Source organism: Heterocephalus glaber, unplaced genomic scaffold (assembly GCF_053883595.1).
Source record: "Heterocephalus glaber isolate CG9 unplaced genomic scaffold, H.glaber_assembly_v1.0 deba00001724, whole genome shotgun sequence".
Classification (NCBI taxonomy): domain Eukaryota; kingdom Metazoa; phylum Chordata; class Mammalia; order Rodentia; family Bathyergidae; genus Heterocephalus; species Heterocephalus glaber.
Window position 1 is genome coordinate 6,597,105 of NW_028258435.1, and position 14,402 is coordinate 6,611,506.

The 14,402-nt window shown below is 48.4% G+C and overlaps 1 protein-coding gene across 2 annotated transcripts in view; it reads left to right on the top strand.

Moving 5' to 3' along the window:
• Trappc12 (trafficking protein particle complex subunit 12) overlaps positions 1-14,402 on the top strand; it is a 37,938-nt gene that overhangs the window by 3,345 nt on the left and 20,191 nt on the right. For both annotated transcript variants that reach the window (XM_004868335.3, XM_004868334.3), the window contains exon 3: positions 7,368-7,484. In XM_004868335.3, the coding sequence (XP_004868392.2) occupies positions 7,368-7,484 (117 nt within the window). The remainder of the gene's footprint in view (positions 1-7,367; positions 7,485-14,402) is intronic.

The window sequence follows — 14,402 nt, forward strand, 5'->3', positions numbered from 1 at the left end:
TTCAAACTGGCCTTGAACTAGCAGTGATCCGCCTGCTTCAGCCTTTCAAGTGTATGTGCCAGCACACCCAGTCTGCATTTTATCTCTAAATTATTAGGAACTCTCTTGATTTCCCTAGTACTATAATACATTTAAGGTACTACTCAGAGTCATGGGAATACTAGCAAGTAGATCATATGTCCTAATTCCTCTGAAGTAGCTCTACACTTTTGTGAGATCAATTTATTTATGACATTGGAACCCTATTACATGATAAATCCTTTTATTTTTTAATATAGAAAACGTGTTTATATTTACATAATATATAGGATGTAAAGGATTTTTAATAGGTTTGTATTAGTTTTTCCATTACTATGAAAAAGTACTTGAGGCTGTTTACTTAATAAAGAAACTCAAAGTGATCCTCCTCCTGCCTCAGCCTCCCAGAGTGCTGGATTACAGCCATGCCCTACCACGCCCAGCTGTCATCCACTTCTAAAATACAGTGTTGGGGCTGGGTGTGGTGGCACACACCTGTGATCCCAGCACTCCTGAGACTGAGGCAGGAGGATCACTTATAGTTCAAGGCCAGCCTGAACTACGCAGCAAGACCCGGTCTCAAAAAAACAAAAACAAATAAAATTCAATGGTGGGACAGACTAGATAACATCCCTTTTCCAAAAGGAAGAGGTAGAGAAGCAAAAATGAACAACCTCCCAAAAACAAGACTGAAACCGGGCAGGGCCAATGTTAAGTCCTAAAGACCCAGTCTGCCTCCTGTGCATGCTGTGGCTGAAGTGGACCCAGGTTTTAGGCAGGGCCAGCCCAGCCACGCCTGCAGCTTTGCTCCTTGCAGGTCAGGCAGCTGCTCTTCCTGGCTCCACACTGAAGCCACAGCCTTGCCAGGCTGGCCTTCCACGCTGTGGTAGCTCTTCCTTCCCAGGCCCCTGGCTGCAGCACACTCGACACCTCCCGTAGACATTCTCACAGTGCACAGACTCCCTGGCTGCCCTCGGCAGTGGGCCTCTGCCTGGCTGCCTACACTTTCTTTTGACGTCTTGGTGGGAGCTACTTCAGCCTCGCAGCTCTTGATTCTGCACACCTGCAGGACCCAGCACCACACAGACACCACCAAGACCTGCTGCAGCGTTATTCCCGGCCTGTGCACCGTGGTTGGGAGCAGGGTGAATACTGTGGGGTGGCCCTGGGCATTGAGCCCGGGAGCCAATTTGCTTTCCACACCTCTGGGCCCTTATAGGAAGCCAGGCCTCCCAAATTCCTGAAATGCCTGCTGGGCTTCTTTTCTTACTGGCTCCAAGCAAGGCCACCAGCTGCTTTCCTCCCTGCACAGATCTCTAGCACCTGGTCATCAGGAGACCCTTCACCTGTATCTAAACCCTAGCAAGATCCCGTGGGGAAAATGTGAATGGCCCAAAACAGAAGAAATCACAAAAATACACAAATGTTATATATGCTGAATGGTAACATACAAATGTTCAGTCTCACGAGTAATCAAAGTATTTCCATTTTCTGTCTAATTAGATGTTTTATTTACAATTATTCATTATCTTATGGAATATGGGAAGATAGCTGGTCTAGGGCAGCATTAATGAAACCAGAAACCAGAAACGGTTAAATAAAAGTTTGGTTTTCTGATTTTGATTTTGTGAGACAGGGTCTTGCTATGTAGTTCAAGTTGGCCTCAAACTCGCTCTGTAGGCCAGGCTGGCCTCAAACTCATGGCAATCCCCTGTCTCAGCCTCCCAAGGGCTAGGATGACAGGTGTGAACCACCATACCCGGCTTTGTGTGGGCATTGGAAATGATGCCAGGGCTCGGGAAGAGGGAAAGACGAGTAGACAGAGCACAGGGTCTTTAGGTCAGTGAGATTCTCGTGTGCGGTACTGTAATGGTAGATACCTGTCAGTATTCATACCTCCAAACCCACCCAATACGCAGTAACCAGAGTGAGCCCTAATGTCAGCTGTGGGCTTCGGGTGAGGGTTATGGTGTCATATAGGTTCGTCCTTCGTAGCAGATGTTGTGGGGATGTTGTAACAGGAAAGGTTATGGGGGGCTAGGGATGTAGGTGCCTTTGCACCTTCTGCTCAGTTTTGCCACAAACCTAAAACTGCTATAAAACAAAAAATATTTTTAAAAGATGTTAAAACAATATGTAATGAGGCTCATACTATCTTGTTAAATTTGGAAGTCAGGTTATCAGCAGGTAGCATGCATAGTCCAATAAAATGTTTGCAAATGTGTGTATCAGATTAATTCACTCACCTGGTTGCGTTGGTTTGTTGCCAAACTGGATCACAGATGGGATTACAGACTCCTGGGGTGGCGAGGGTGGGCACCGCACCTCCCAGTTACTGGCTTCCCATCCTGTGTGTGTCTCTTCCCAGATCCCAAAGGAGACCCATGGCCCTCTCAGTAGATTTCTTCCCATTTCCTATCTGGTAGATGAGGCCGTAGGCCCAGTGCATGGATGTGACTGTCATCGTGGAGGCCTGTGCATGCTGAATGGACTAGGAAAGGAACAGTGACATGCTCAGAAGGGAGGTTAATCGCTTCCAAACAATAGATGTATAAGCCTGCAGGTGTCTGGATTTTAAATGTTTTACGTTCTCATCTCTCCAGAATATTCATGTGCTAACCTTGTATTTTTAGTGTGGCTTACTACTAACAGGCAGTGTTACAGACATCAGTCTCTACCCTCCTAAGCCTAATACACTAAACACGATTTAATCTTGTGCAGTCTTTTTGATGAATTCCCATTATAGGCTTTGGTTTCAGGGGTATCTGGATGGGTAGGGTGTGATTTACTTTGTCACCGAGTCATTACCCATTCGCCTCCTGCCTGCCCTGCACCCCTAGTCTGGCTTGAGCATTCTCCTTTCTGTTTCTTGGGGTCCTCGCACCGGCCGCTGCTAAGTTCCTGCATTATCTGTGGGTCTGGCTTTAGCTCCCTTTTCAAGCTCTGCTGTTTGCCCTTTGCCTTCCCCTCCACTGGGAACTGCGGAAATCCAAAGGTTACCACGGGAAGTTCTCCAGTTGATGGGCACTTGAGCTGTTTCCAAGCTTTCGCTATTACGAACTGTGCAGCTATAAACATGGGTGCACATATATTGCTGTAGTAAGATTCTTTTATTCTTTTGTGAAGATACCCAGCAGGGGGATAGCTGGGTCGAATGGGACCTCTAGTCCTAGTTCTTTGAAGTATCTCCATACTGACTTCCACAGTGGTTGCACCAGTCTGCACTCCCACCAACAATGGAGAAGGGTTCCTTTCTCCCCACACCCCCGCCAGCATTTGTTATTGGTTGATTTCTTGATAGCAGCCGTTCTTTGTGGGGTGAGGTGTAATCTCAGTGTTGTTTTCATCTGCATCTCTCGAATAACCAATGATGTTGAACATTTTTACTTTCAGGTGTTTTGAGACAGAGTCTTGCTTTGTATTCCATGATGGCCTTGAACTCACTAGGTAGCCTAGGCCAGCCTCGAATTGGCAGTGATCCTCCTGCCTCAGGCCCCCCAAGTGCTAGGATCGCAGGTGTGCACCTCCTACTGGGCTTATCATACAATTAAAAAAAAATCTGCCCAAAATATAGGTCATTCTTGGGTTGAGAAGCGCAGCTGTGGATTAACCCAGATGCGATAGCAGCTAGAGGCTCCTGCATACAATAAGGGGCCTATGCTCTGGGATCCCTAATCCCTGGTGTAAAGCTTCAGGTACTCCCCTCCTGGTTATGGGGGCCATGGGGCTCTGTCCAGCAGCCAGGTCTGTGGTGCACTGTCCATGAGTGCCAAGCCAGTCAGGTGTGTGTGCTTTCCCTCCCCCAAGTCCTAGGTCGGCTCTCCATACCTCTGGGAATTCACAGTGCTTATTTTGGAAACCTCGTGGCAAGTAGAGCCTGAACTAGGACTATTCCCACACTGCTGTCCTTATGGTAAAAAAAGTGTGCCAGGTGATTGCCACATGGTGTCTCTTCCGTTACATAAGACCCTTCCAGAAACTTCAGGTTTGCCTCCGATGCCATGTTTCTTTGCTGAGGCCTTACCACTGCTGTGACAAAAGAGTTTTTCTGCTGACTTTGTGCACGGCAAGTTTCTGAGATGTTGACCAGGCCTTTGTTGTATTCAGCTACCGCAGGTTTCTCCCCTCACACTGTTAAGTGTTGCTTGTTCCAGATTAGCTTCCTAAAACATTTGTGCTCGAATTTTTTTCCCCAGATTGTTCTTAATATCTAACTAGCAGTCTCTTTGTTATGGGAAAAAAATTTCAGTTGCTTTTTTCTTACATGACTTTTATGGTAGTCTGAGAGGCCTTCATGGCAAATTTGTAAAACCTGGTCCAGCTCAGAGAACATGTGCTTTTCCAACTGATTGTAGTTACAGACGGCATTTATTCTTCTTAAAGAAGTTAATGAAGTCAGCCATGGTGGGACACATCTATAATCCCAGCTACTAGGGAGGCTGAGCCAGGAGGATCGAAAGTTCAGGACAGCCTGGGCAATTTAGCCAGCCCCTGTCCCAAAGTAAAAAACAGTAAAAGGGATGGGAATGTGTGAAGACCTTGGGTTCAATTCCTATTACAACCCTCTCCAAAAGAAAAGGTAAATGAGAAATTTTAAAGACTCAGCAAGGAGGGCTGGGGATTTAGCTCAGTGGTTCTGCTGCCTGTCTCGAAAGTGCAAGGTCCCAAGTTCGATCCCTGGTACCAAGAAAAAGACCAAGCAAGGAATAAAAGCAACTTAGATTACAGCATTCCAGGGCTGCTTCTTCAGCCAGTGTCACCAGACCTTTCCAAACTCTTTCCACAACCAGTTCCAAAGGCTCCTGAATCACATGGCCAGGGAGCATCACAGCAACGACCCCACTTCTCTGGGACCAAAACTCTGTCTTAATGGCTTTCTCATCACTGCAGCACAATACCTGACACCCACAGCTTAAAGGAGGAGAGGTTTATTTGGGCTCAGAGTTTGCAGAGGTTTCAGTCCATGGTCAGTTGGCTCCCGGGCAGGACAGCCTGGTAGGGGGGCCTGGCAGAGGAGAGCTGCTCACATGATGGTGGTCAGGAAGCAGAGGGAGAAGACAGAAGCTGGGGAGGGACACACTGTCTTCCAGGCCACCCCAGTGATCCAGACACACATGTCTTCCAGTGATCCACTTGCCACCAGGCCCCGCCCCCTACATCGAGTCAGCTATGGATTCCTCGTGGACTAATCCACTGGGGAGTGTAATACCCGCTGTGATCCAGTTGCCTTCCCAGAGCTCCACCTCTGAGCACATGTGGCTTTGGGGACATTTGTAACACTGGGGAAAACTTCCTGTCCTCACCCCAGTAGCCACAGGGATGTGCAGTACACGATGCCTTGAGCCAGTGTGCCATGACCACTTCTGTTCGGTGACACGGCAGGAGTGTGTCTTTCAGATGTATGCTCACAACTTCAGGCTTTCCCAATGCAACACTGGTCATCGTACAAATATTCCTACCCCAGGGACATCCTGTGGTGGCCAAAATGTTGACTAACAGAATTTTAAGGACGAGGACTCACTGATCGGGAATGGCACTGGGATGGAAGAATCCAAGCGGTCCTCCCTCCTCAGCATCAGGATCTATTTGCTCTTTGCTTCACTCACTGGGCCTGCAGCACCAGTAATTCCCTTTGTTTAATTCATGTTGTGTTTGTGCAAAGCTCTATGGAGCCATATGTTTGAGCCCTTTGTATTTTGCCCTTTAATTATTGCTCCTCAGTCACCTAGCTGCTTTTAGTGGTTTCGATACTGAAGTGTTCACCTCATTCTCTAACAGCAGAAGTTACAGAGTTGCTGCTCATAGATTCTGTGGTGCAGTGTAGGAAGATACAGAGCTGGGCGTCTTTCTGCAGGCTTGGCACCCCGTGACAGAAACCTGACGCGGGCTGTCACTCTCCTCCACCCTGGAAGGTGCTGACAGACGGGGTGCCTTGGGTGCTCTCACTCACACATTTTAGCTGCTGCTTTCTTTGAAGTGTCACCGTTTGAGAGATAGCAAAAGGTTCCAGTAACCTTGTCTGGAAGGAGCTCTGCTTCTGTGCTTTCTTTTCCAGCACAGCGGGAAGGCGATGGGAAGGTGCGGTCCATGCAGGTCTTGGGTCCTCTCGGTCCACATCCTACGGAGCTGCATTTGCTGTCCTGTGCTGCACACAGGCTCCCGGCTGACACAGGATCCAGGCTGTGTCACCCCTCCTGGGAGTGGCCCAGTTTAGGTTTCAGTCTTCAGTCATCTGCAGACTTTGGTCCCTTTGCACTGTGTCCCTTTGTCAGCAGCTGCCCAGCTGCCCCAGGTCAGTCCCTGCCCCCCGGATACCCAGAGCTTGTGGCGGAGAGTGCGGGGTGCCATGGCTGTGCTGGTCTTGAGGCATTTCGGGGACTCAGAACTGCTGCTCCCACTGCTAGCACCTCCACCAGGGCCACGGAAGGGAGAGCAGTGTCCAGAGCTCTGTCCTGTAGCTGCTGTTTGTCCTGGACTCCTGGGCTTGACCTCGTGGTGGCTGTAGCTGTGGCTTGGGACCCTGGTGGGTGGCCTTGGTGCTGACCATAGGGTGCCGGGTCCAGCTGCTGGCTGGGCTCCCCTCCCCTGACCCCAAGACCTGTGCATCATCATAGTGTGTCCCCACGTGGCATTTGACCCAGTCAGTCCCAGCTCAGAGTGCTTGACCTTCCTCCTGTGGCTGTGGGCCCAGCCAGTGCTCCTCTCCAGCTTTGAGGTGGTCCCTGTCACCTGGGTCCGGTGCATCTCCCTCTGGGCCACACAGATCTCACCAGTGTGCCCTTCTCACCTCCCCTCGCCCTTCGATGGCTTCTCTCTGAAGTCAGTGACATGTGTCAGGTACCAGCCCAGGTGGTTAGGGCACGAGGAGTCAGGCCAGCAGGTGGGGGTGACCCAGTGCCGAGGGGGACGCACGCAACAGTGCAGGGCCAGAGCCTGGCTGTGACCCAGTGTGGAGGATGGTGACGGCTCTGTCAGCCTGGAGGCCTGGCCTGCCTATCCCTGGTGTCACCGCACGCTCCCTGGAGCCTCCAGAGCGCATCCCAGAAGCTTCTCACAGCCTGGTTTCACCTCCTGCCTTGAGCCTGGTATAGGTGGGGCTGACTTACCATTTCCCCCCCCTCGATAAAGTGTGACCCTAAAGGGCCGGGGATTTAGCTCAGTGATTCCACCACCTGCCCTGCAAGCACAAGGACCTGAGTTCGATCCCCAGTACCAAAAACAAAAAAGAGTGACCCTAACAATACGGATTTCTTCAGCATCTCCAAGAACCACAATTCTTACTTCCATGAGCCGTGCGGTGAAAGGAGCCCTTGGCGCTGCCTGGTAACGCTCTGTTGCCTTCTTCCCAGGGAGACGCCGTGAAAGACCTGATGCTCCGCTTCTTGGGCGAGAAGGCTGCTGCCAAGAGGCAGGTGCTGACCGCCGGCTCGGTGGAGCAGTCCTTCGTGGGCCTGAGGCAGCTCATCGTAAGTAGCCCCTCCCTGACCTGCCCCAAGGCCAGTCACTCCGGAGAGATTACCAGAAGCACTTGCATGGAGATAAGATTCTGTTGGATGAGATTCCAGCCCTGGGCAATAAAAAGCTTTATATCAACACACGGATAACTTTAAGTCCAATTAATTAAAAAGCCATTTTTTAAAAATAGTCAAATGACTTGAAGCAGCTCATACTTGGAGCAAGTATGCTTCATTAAATATAATAAAAGCAGAATGATTTTATATTCCTTTTAAAATATACTCCATTTTTTTCCATTTGATGTTGAAGGATCCTTATCAAATGGGTTAATTCCTAAGCATTTTTCAACTTTGCCATGGACTCTGTAGAGAGATTTGTGTAATCCACTAATAACAGATCACCACGCTGCTCGCGCTCATTTGGTTCAGTGAGTTCGTAGACTAAGAGACCTTTAGTACCATTGAGCTGCATCTCCAGATTATCAAGGAAAAAGGACCAGAAGTTTACCATCTGGGCTTCATCCAGAAACCCTAAGGTGGCCTTCTGGTGTCGAGGTGTCCGCGAGTGACGGCCACATCTCAGACACATTTCCTGTCCATGGGTCAGCTCCTCCTGTGGCCCAGCCATGCCTGGTGTGGATGCAGAGGCTGTAACTCCCAGCGCTGAGCACGCTCAGTGGGATTTGAAAAAGTGCAGTGCTCTAAGGGCAAGAAGTCCATGAGCCCACATCTCGTTTCTCTCGGTTGTAACCAATGCCTTTTCACTTTGCTCCTGGTTTCACCTATTTTGAGTGAGTTTTGATTCCTAAGGATGTAACAGTTGAGAGGCTTAGAGACTTACACAGGATTCGGCTTTGCAGCCCACTTAGAGAAGAATCGGAGGTTAGCCTGGGGACTAAAACCCAACAGGAAGTTTCTAAGTTTATTTGGGAGAAGCCCTGGCTCATCTCTGCTTAGACAAGGCCGGGTTTTGTGTTCTAACAGTGACAGCCAAATGACCAACTGCCATACAGATCTTACAGTCAAACTCGGAGGAACTCGGAGGACAATAATCCTTGTCCTTTCTCTTCATTTTTTTAGTTTGTTTTTTTGGTACTGGGGATTGAACTCGGGTCCTTGCGCTTGAGCAGCAAGCAGCGAAACCACTGAGCTAAATCCCTGGCCCCGACCCTTGTCCTTTCTGTGTTACATCAGCTCTGCCTGTAGCTCAGGATTTGCGAGTTAGGTACCCAGGATGCTTTCTTACTGCTAGAAATCACAGGTCCTGAACCAGACCAAGAGTGGGAGTGGTTTCTCTGTCTTTACCAGTGACATGAGCACAGCAGCATAATTCCTTTCCCGCATAGCCATGTGCAGTTCCCTGGCTTCAGCTGTCCGTGAGAAGTCCTCCTGTTTGGTGAGCCAGGCTGCCTGCTGCAACCCCTGGCCCTTGGCAGTGGCTCTGGCTTCCTTTCCCCTCCCAGCCCCCAAGAGGAGCTGCTTTACCACATCTGGCCAGCAGCACCCTGTGGCCTGGGTCTCTAACCGTGGGCATCCAAGGCTCTTGTCAGGAATCCTAGCCTCTGTCACGCCGCGTACAGTGCCCAGCTGCTCTCTGCAGAGGGACTGAAGGGCCCCAGACACCTGACGTCTCCCCTCTGCTCCCCTCTGCACACCGTGGGATGTCACTCAGTTGTCCCCAGCAGCACACACAGGAAGGAGTCTTCACTCAGCAACCAGGGGCCCCATGCAGAAACACACAGGAGAATGTGCTGCGTGGGTCTCTGAGCCTCCAGGACCATGCAGGCTGCCCTACCCCAGTGTCTTTTGTCATGTCATGGAAGTATGTGTCCTCAGAAAGGTAAATAAGAGTCGCTTGCTCGGGCAGATGGCAGACATTGTACACGCAACAATTAAGTTTAATTTTCAGTGAATGTCAATCAAATGACTCAGAGTTTCTATTTCTAAAGTGATTCTGTAATTATTCCTGTGATTAAAAAGCTTTAGGAAGGAAAAAGATTGAGATATTTTCTTTTTCAAAAGGGCAGGGGAGGCCCGGGTTTTTAGCTCAGTGGTTCTGCCACCTGCCTCGAAAGCACAAGGTCCTGAGTTCAATCCCTGTACCAAAAAAGAAAAAAGAAAAAAAAAAAAGGGCAGGGGAACAGCCACACATGTTGGCATACACCTGTAGTCCCAGCTGTTCAGGAGGCGGAGGCCCGAAGATTGTGAGTCCCAGGCCAGCTTGGGCTACGTAGCAAGACCTAACCTCTCAAAAAAGTCGGGGGAGGAGACTGGGAGTAGAAAACGACCAAGTTTGAAATGTCTGTGTGCTTCATAATTTCATAACTGGTTAATGAAGTTACATGTCTTAAAAGGTGACTTTGTGTGGCTGGTGTGAACTTTAGCTAAATGAGCAGACCATTCCATGGGCGAGAGGGAGATTGTTCTCCTTCCTTTCTTTGGCCTGAAAAAATGCCACATCGTAGTACTTCATCCTGAGTCGGAGGCCAAACCACACATCTTCATTTTATAATAATGAGATTAAAAATAATGCACAAAGATTTTTTTATCTTTTTTGGTCATTCCTAGTATTAATAAATACATGCAATGTTTTTATTTTTTTATACATTGAAAATGCTGTAGACCATTAGAGATTCTATTAACAGTCCTCATGAGGGAACTTATTTAAGACGAGATGGCCAGGCATGGTGGTGCGCGCCTGTCATCCCGGCACTTGGGAGTCTGAGGCAGGAGGATTGCTGCAAGTTCGAGGCCAGCCTGGGCTACATAGTTCAAGACCAGGCTGAACTGCATAGGGAGACCCTGTCTCAAAAAAAAAGATGAGAAATACATTTATAAAAAGATTATTACTTGCCCTGCCACAGCCCACATGGCTGAAGGGTCTGTGAAATGAGAAATGACGGTGGGAGATTAAGCAAAAACAAAGACAAAGAGATACAAAAGAACAAAGATAGACAAAGGTCCCAGGTGGGGCTCTAACTCCTGATGGGAGAAAAGATCACCAGGCAAATGCAGTGCATTTATTTATTGTGATAGAGGTAAGGGAAGTGCAGGGGGAGGTAAAAGGTACTAGGAGCCAGGAGAGTAGCTAAGGTCTGCAGGACATCTTGGTTGGTGGTTTTCTGGCGAATGGGTGGGTAGGCCAGGTCTTGCTCCACCACACCCTCTTGACCCTGTTCTCCTGTGGGGCCCTTCCCCTCCACAGAGGATGCACACAAGACGAGTGTTCCTGTGGTCCTCAATCCACCCAGGGCCCTGCCTCATCCGCAGGAGGAGGCGAGTTAGGCCTGGCCATAGGGACCTACAGTGCAGAGCTCCCAGCATTGCTCCGGTATTTTAATTATGACCACAAAAATTCCCATTGTCCTCGCAGCCAAGGAAGAATTTCTGAATGTATTTCCCTCAGTCAGACCAGTATTCTAAGATTATAATTTACGGGGAAATGGCTGTCAGACTGTGGAGAAGGATATTTTAATCACTTTAATAGTGTCATATGTTGAGTTAATGATTCTCTTTGAGTCTTAGATTGAGAGGAGTTACGCACATACTGTTAGTTACTTCTGTGATTTTATTGGATTACTTTTCTTATCTTTTGAAAGTTGTGAAATGCCTATGTTCCATGTTGCAAATAGAGTGTACATCTTACTTCCTAAGATATGATACATAAGAGTGGAGCCGGGGGTGGTGGTATAGGGCTGTGATCTCAGCACTCCTGAGGATGAGGCAGGAGGATTGCTGTGAGTTGGAGGCCAGCCTGGGCTACAGCGTGAGATTCTGTCTCAAAAACCAAGAGCAAAATAAAACAAAAAAAAAAAAAAGGAAAAGGTAGTATTTGTTTCAATTTAGACATTGCTTAAATTTAGCTGTTTTCCTCATGTACGACTTGATCAGAGTTCCACATGCAGTAATTACAAGAGTTGCATGAGATTTCCTCCCCGAAGCTTAAAGTTCCTCGCGGCAGGCTTTAAACTCATAATTTAAAAAGTTGATTTCTCCACTGAACACTTCTGACACCTGACACTGAAAATGGAGGGCAGCGGCGGGGAAGGGAACCAGAGATGCAAAACAGCGAGGCGAAAATAGCAAAAAGCACACTGAGAAAATAAGCGGCCGTCTTTTCCAGCAGCGGGCAGCACAGGATCCTGAGAAGCGGCGCCTGCCCGGGAGGGACGGACAGGCGGCACCCTCCTCCGGCGGTGCCAGGGCAGTGTCCCCGCGCAGCCGTGGCCAGGGAAGAGCTTCGGAGGGGGACGAGGGAGCCGACTCCGCAGCAGGGGGAAGACCCGGGCTGCCGGGGCCTCTCGGTCCCCGCACCGCCCCCATCAGGCCGGAGAAAGAATAGCACAGAGACACGCACTCGTGTGGACCCATCCGGGAATTACAGGTTATTAGGAAAAGAGCAATTCGATAAACAGTAGCGCTGATTTAATTGGGTATTCAATGGGAAAAATAGATCTCTAAATCAGATTTTTTTTCAATTTTATACAGTATAAGTGACAGAGGCTTTTCTTTTTGTTGTTGTTTTTTGAGATAGTGTCTCACTATGTAGTTCAGACTGGCCTCATCCTCCCTGCCTCAGTGCTGGGATTACAGGTGTGTGCCACTGTGCCGGCCCATTTAAAGAGGAGTGACAAATAGGATAAAATGTTTGAAATACCATAAGTGTCAAAAGATTTGTATCCAGGATATAAAGGACTTCCTCAAAAGAAATTGCCCCATAGAAAACAAAGAATGAAAAAAGAAAGAAAGAAAACAAAGGATAGGAAGAAGCAGTTGCCAGAGCCAGACAGCCTGGTGGAAAAGCTGCTCACATTCCCTCAGGATCCAGAAGTGTAAATGAAAAAGTGCCAGTGCCATACGTTGGCAGTGCCTGTTGGCACATAACTGCTTTGTGTTAACGATTTAACAATAGCTAATAAGATAAATACTTTGTATAACCTTTGATCCCACAATCCCACTTCCAATATATTCCCTTAAGGAACCCTTGTACATAGGCGTAAAAAGGCATGTTCAAGAATGTTTGGCCGGGGGTGGTGGCATAAGCCTTAATCCCAGCACTCCAGAGGCTGAGACAGGAGGATTGCCACGAGTTCAAGGCCAGCCTGGGCTACATAGTGAGTTCAAGATCTGCCTGAGTCTCTGTCAAAAAAATATATATATATATATTATATATTATATATTATATAATATATATATTATATATATATTATATATTATATATTATATAATATATATATATTATATATATATATTCCATATCATTTGTATTAGCCAAAAATGTTACTAAAAACCACAGCAGAAAAAAGAAAAATTATTTTCTATACAGTCAATTAAATGCTTTGGAGCAGTTGAAATAAATGAGCAAAAGCTGTAATCATCAATACAGATAAATTTCAGAAGCAATGTTGAGCATAAAAGCACACTGCACAGGGCCGCCTAGGGTGCCAGCTTTATTAATGTTTGCAAGCAGCCGGGCGCTGCCTTAGGCTGACTGACGCTCAGGAAAACGGCTCCGGCCAAGGCTGACCTCACCACACTTAGTGGTGCTGGCCCTGCATCCTCTGTATTTTTCCCATACTTAGGGTTTATATCCAGAGGTCCCGGGCGCCTCTGCGCTCATAGGCCGGGCCTCTGGACGGTGATTGGGGAATTCCTGGGGGCGTGGCCTAAAAGGGTTGGCCTCCCTGCTGGGCTCCTCCCTTCTCTCGATGGTTACTGTCTACCATGCCCAGAGCATCTCTCCTCCGCCAGGCCCTCTTCCATGCTGTTTCTTCTTTGGAGCAGTTGACCTAGAGCTGAGGCCTGAGCCAAACCGAACCTCTCCACCTCTAAATTGGGGGTGGCAGGCATTGTGTCCCAGCACTGAGGAAGGTGACGCCTCTCCCTTGCCCTGTGTACTGCAGCCCTCCCCACCCTTCCACTGGCCAGGACACCATCTTGCGGGCTGTCCCCTCCGGAGCAGGCCCTGTGGCACAGTCGTCCCTTGCTAGTTCTTGGCCACCCCCACGTCCCTCCCCAGTGTGCCTCCTTGGACACTCTCCATGTCCTGCCTGGTGCTTGGAGGGTCTGATGGCAGAGCCAGCCCTCGGCCAGGAGAAGCTGTTGTGGTGGTCTTGTCTGACTTCCCTTGGTGAGAAGAAAGGTATTCCTGACCCTGGCCATGTCTCTGAAATGCAAAGTCAACTTGAACCGGCACCAAGTAATGATTTTGTATTCTCTCATCCAGAAAAGACATTGTTTGGGGAAGTGTAAATTGGAAACAGTAAACTTTGCTAACATCTTTGTGTTTGTTCTTCTCTTAAATTTGTTTCTGTTTTTAAACTTTGATATAAGGAAAATTACTCCCATCTTTCTGTTGCCCTACTGGCCAGCTGACTCTGAAGCCAGACAATCATCCAGATATGAATTAGTGATGAGAGACACGGGATTTAGTCACCTTGGTCCTGAACTGCATTAGGGACCCTCCTCACCGGAGTTCTGGGTCCTCCCCAGAAGTTCTGTGTCCTCAGGCAGCCTCTGGGCCCAAGTTGAAAAATAGGTGACAGAAGCCACCAGATACCTGCCGCCAGCTGTTCTGTGCTGTTGTCGCCAGGAATCAGGGTGCCCTGACTCCTAGAAACTTGGCTCTCAGATTGGTGCATGTGCCTTTAGACGGGACTGCGTGTCATTTACAGGCGGATCAGTCTAATCAGAAGCTGGCTTAGCCTAATCATGCACACCTAGTCAATAGTGGCAGGTGTCTGAGAAATCTTTTGCAGTCAGTCATCTGTGAGGAAATTATATGGGGAGAGATAACAGAGCATAAACATTTCTGTGTGCTATTTCAGAAGCCCCCTTTTAGAAAAATTTACACTGGCTTAAAAAATGAACAATTAAGGTGGTTGGTTTTTGCTTCCTTTGTGATGGTAGTGATCTAGTTTGAGATACAGA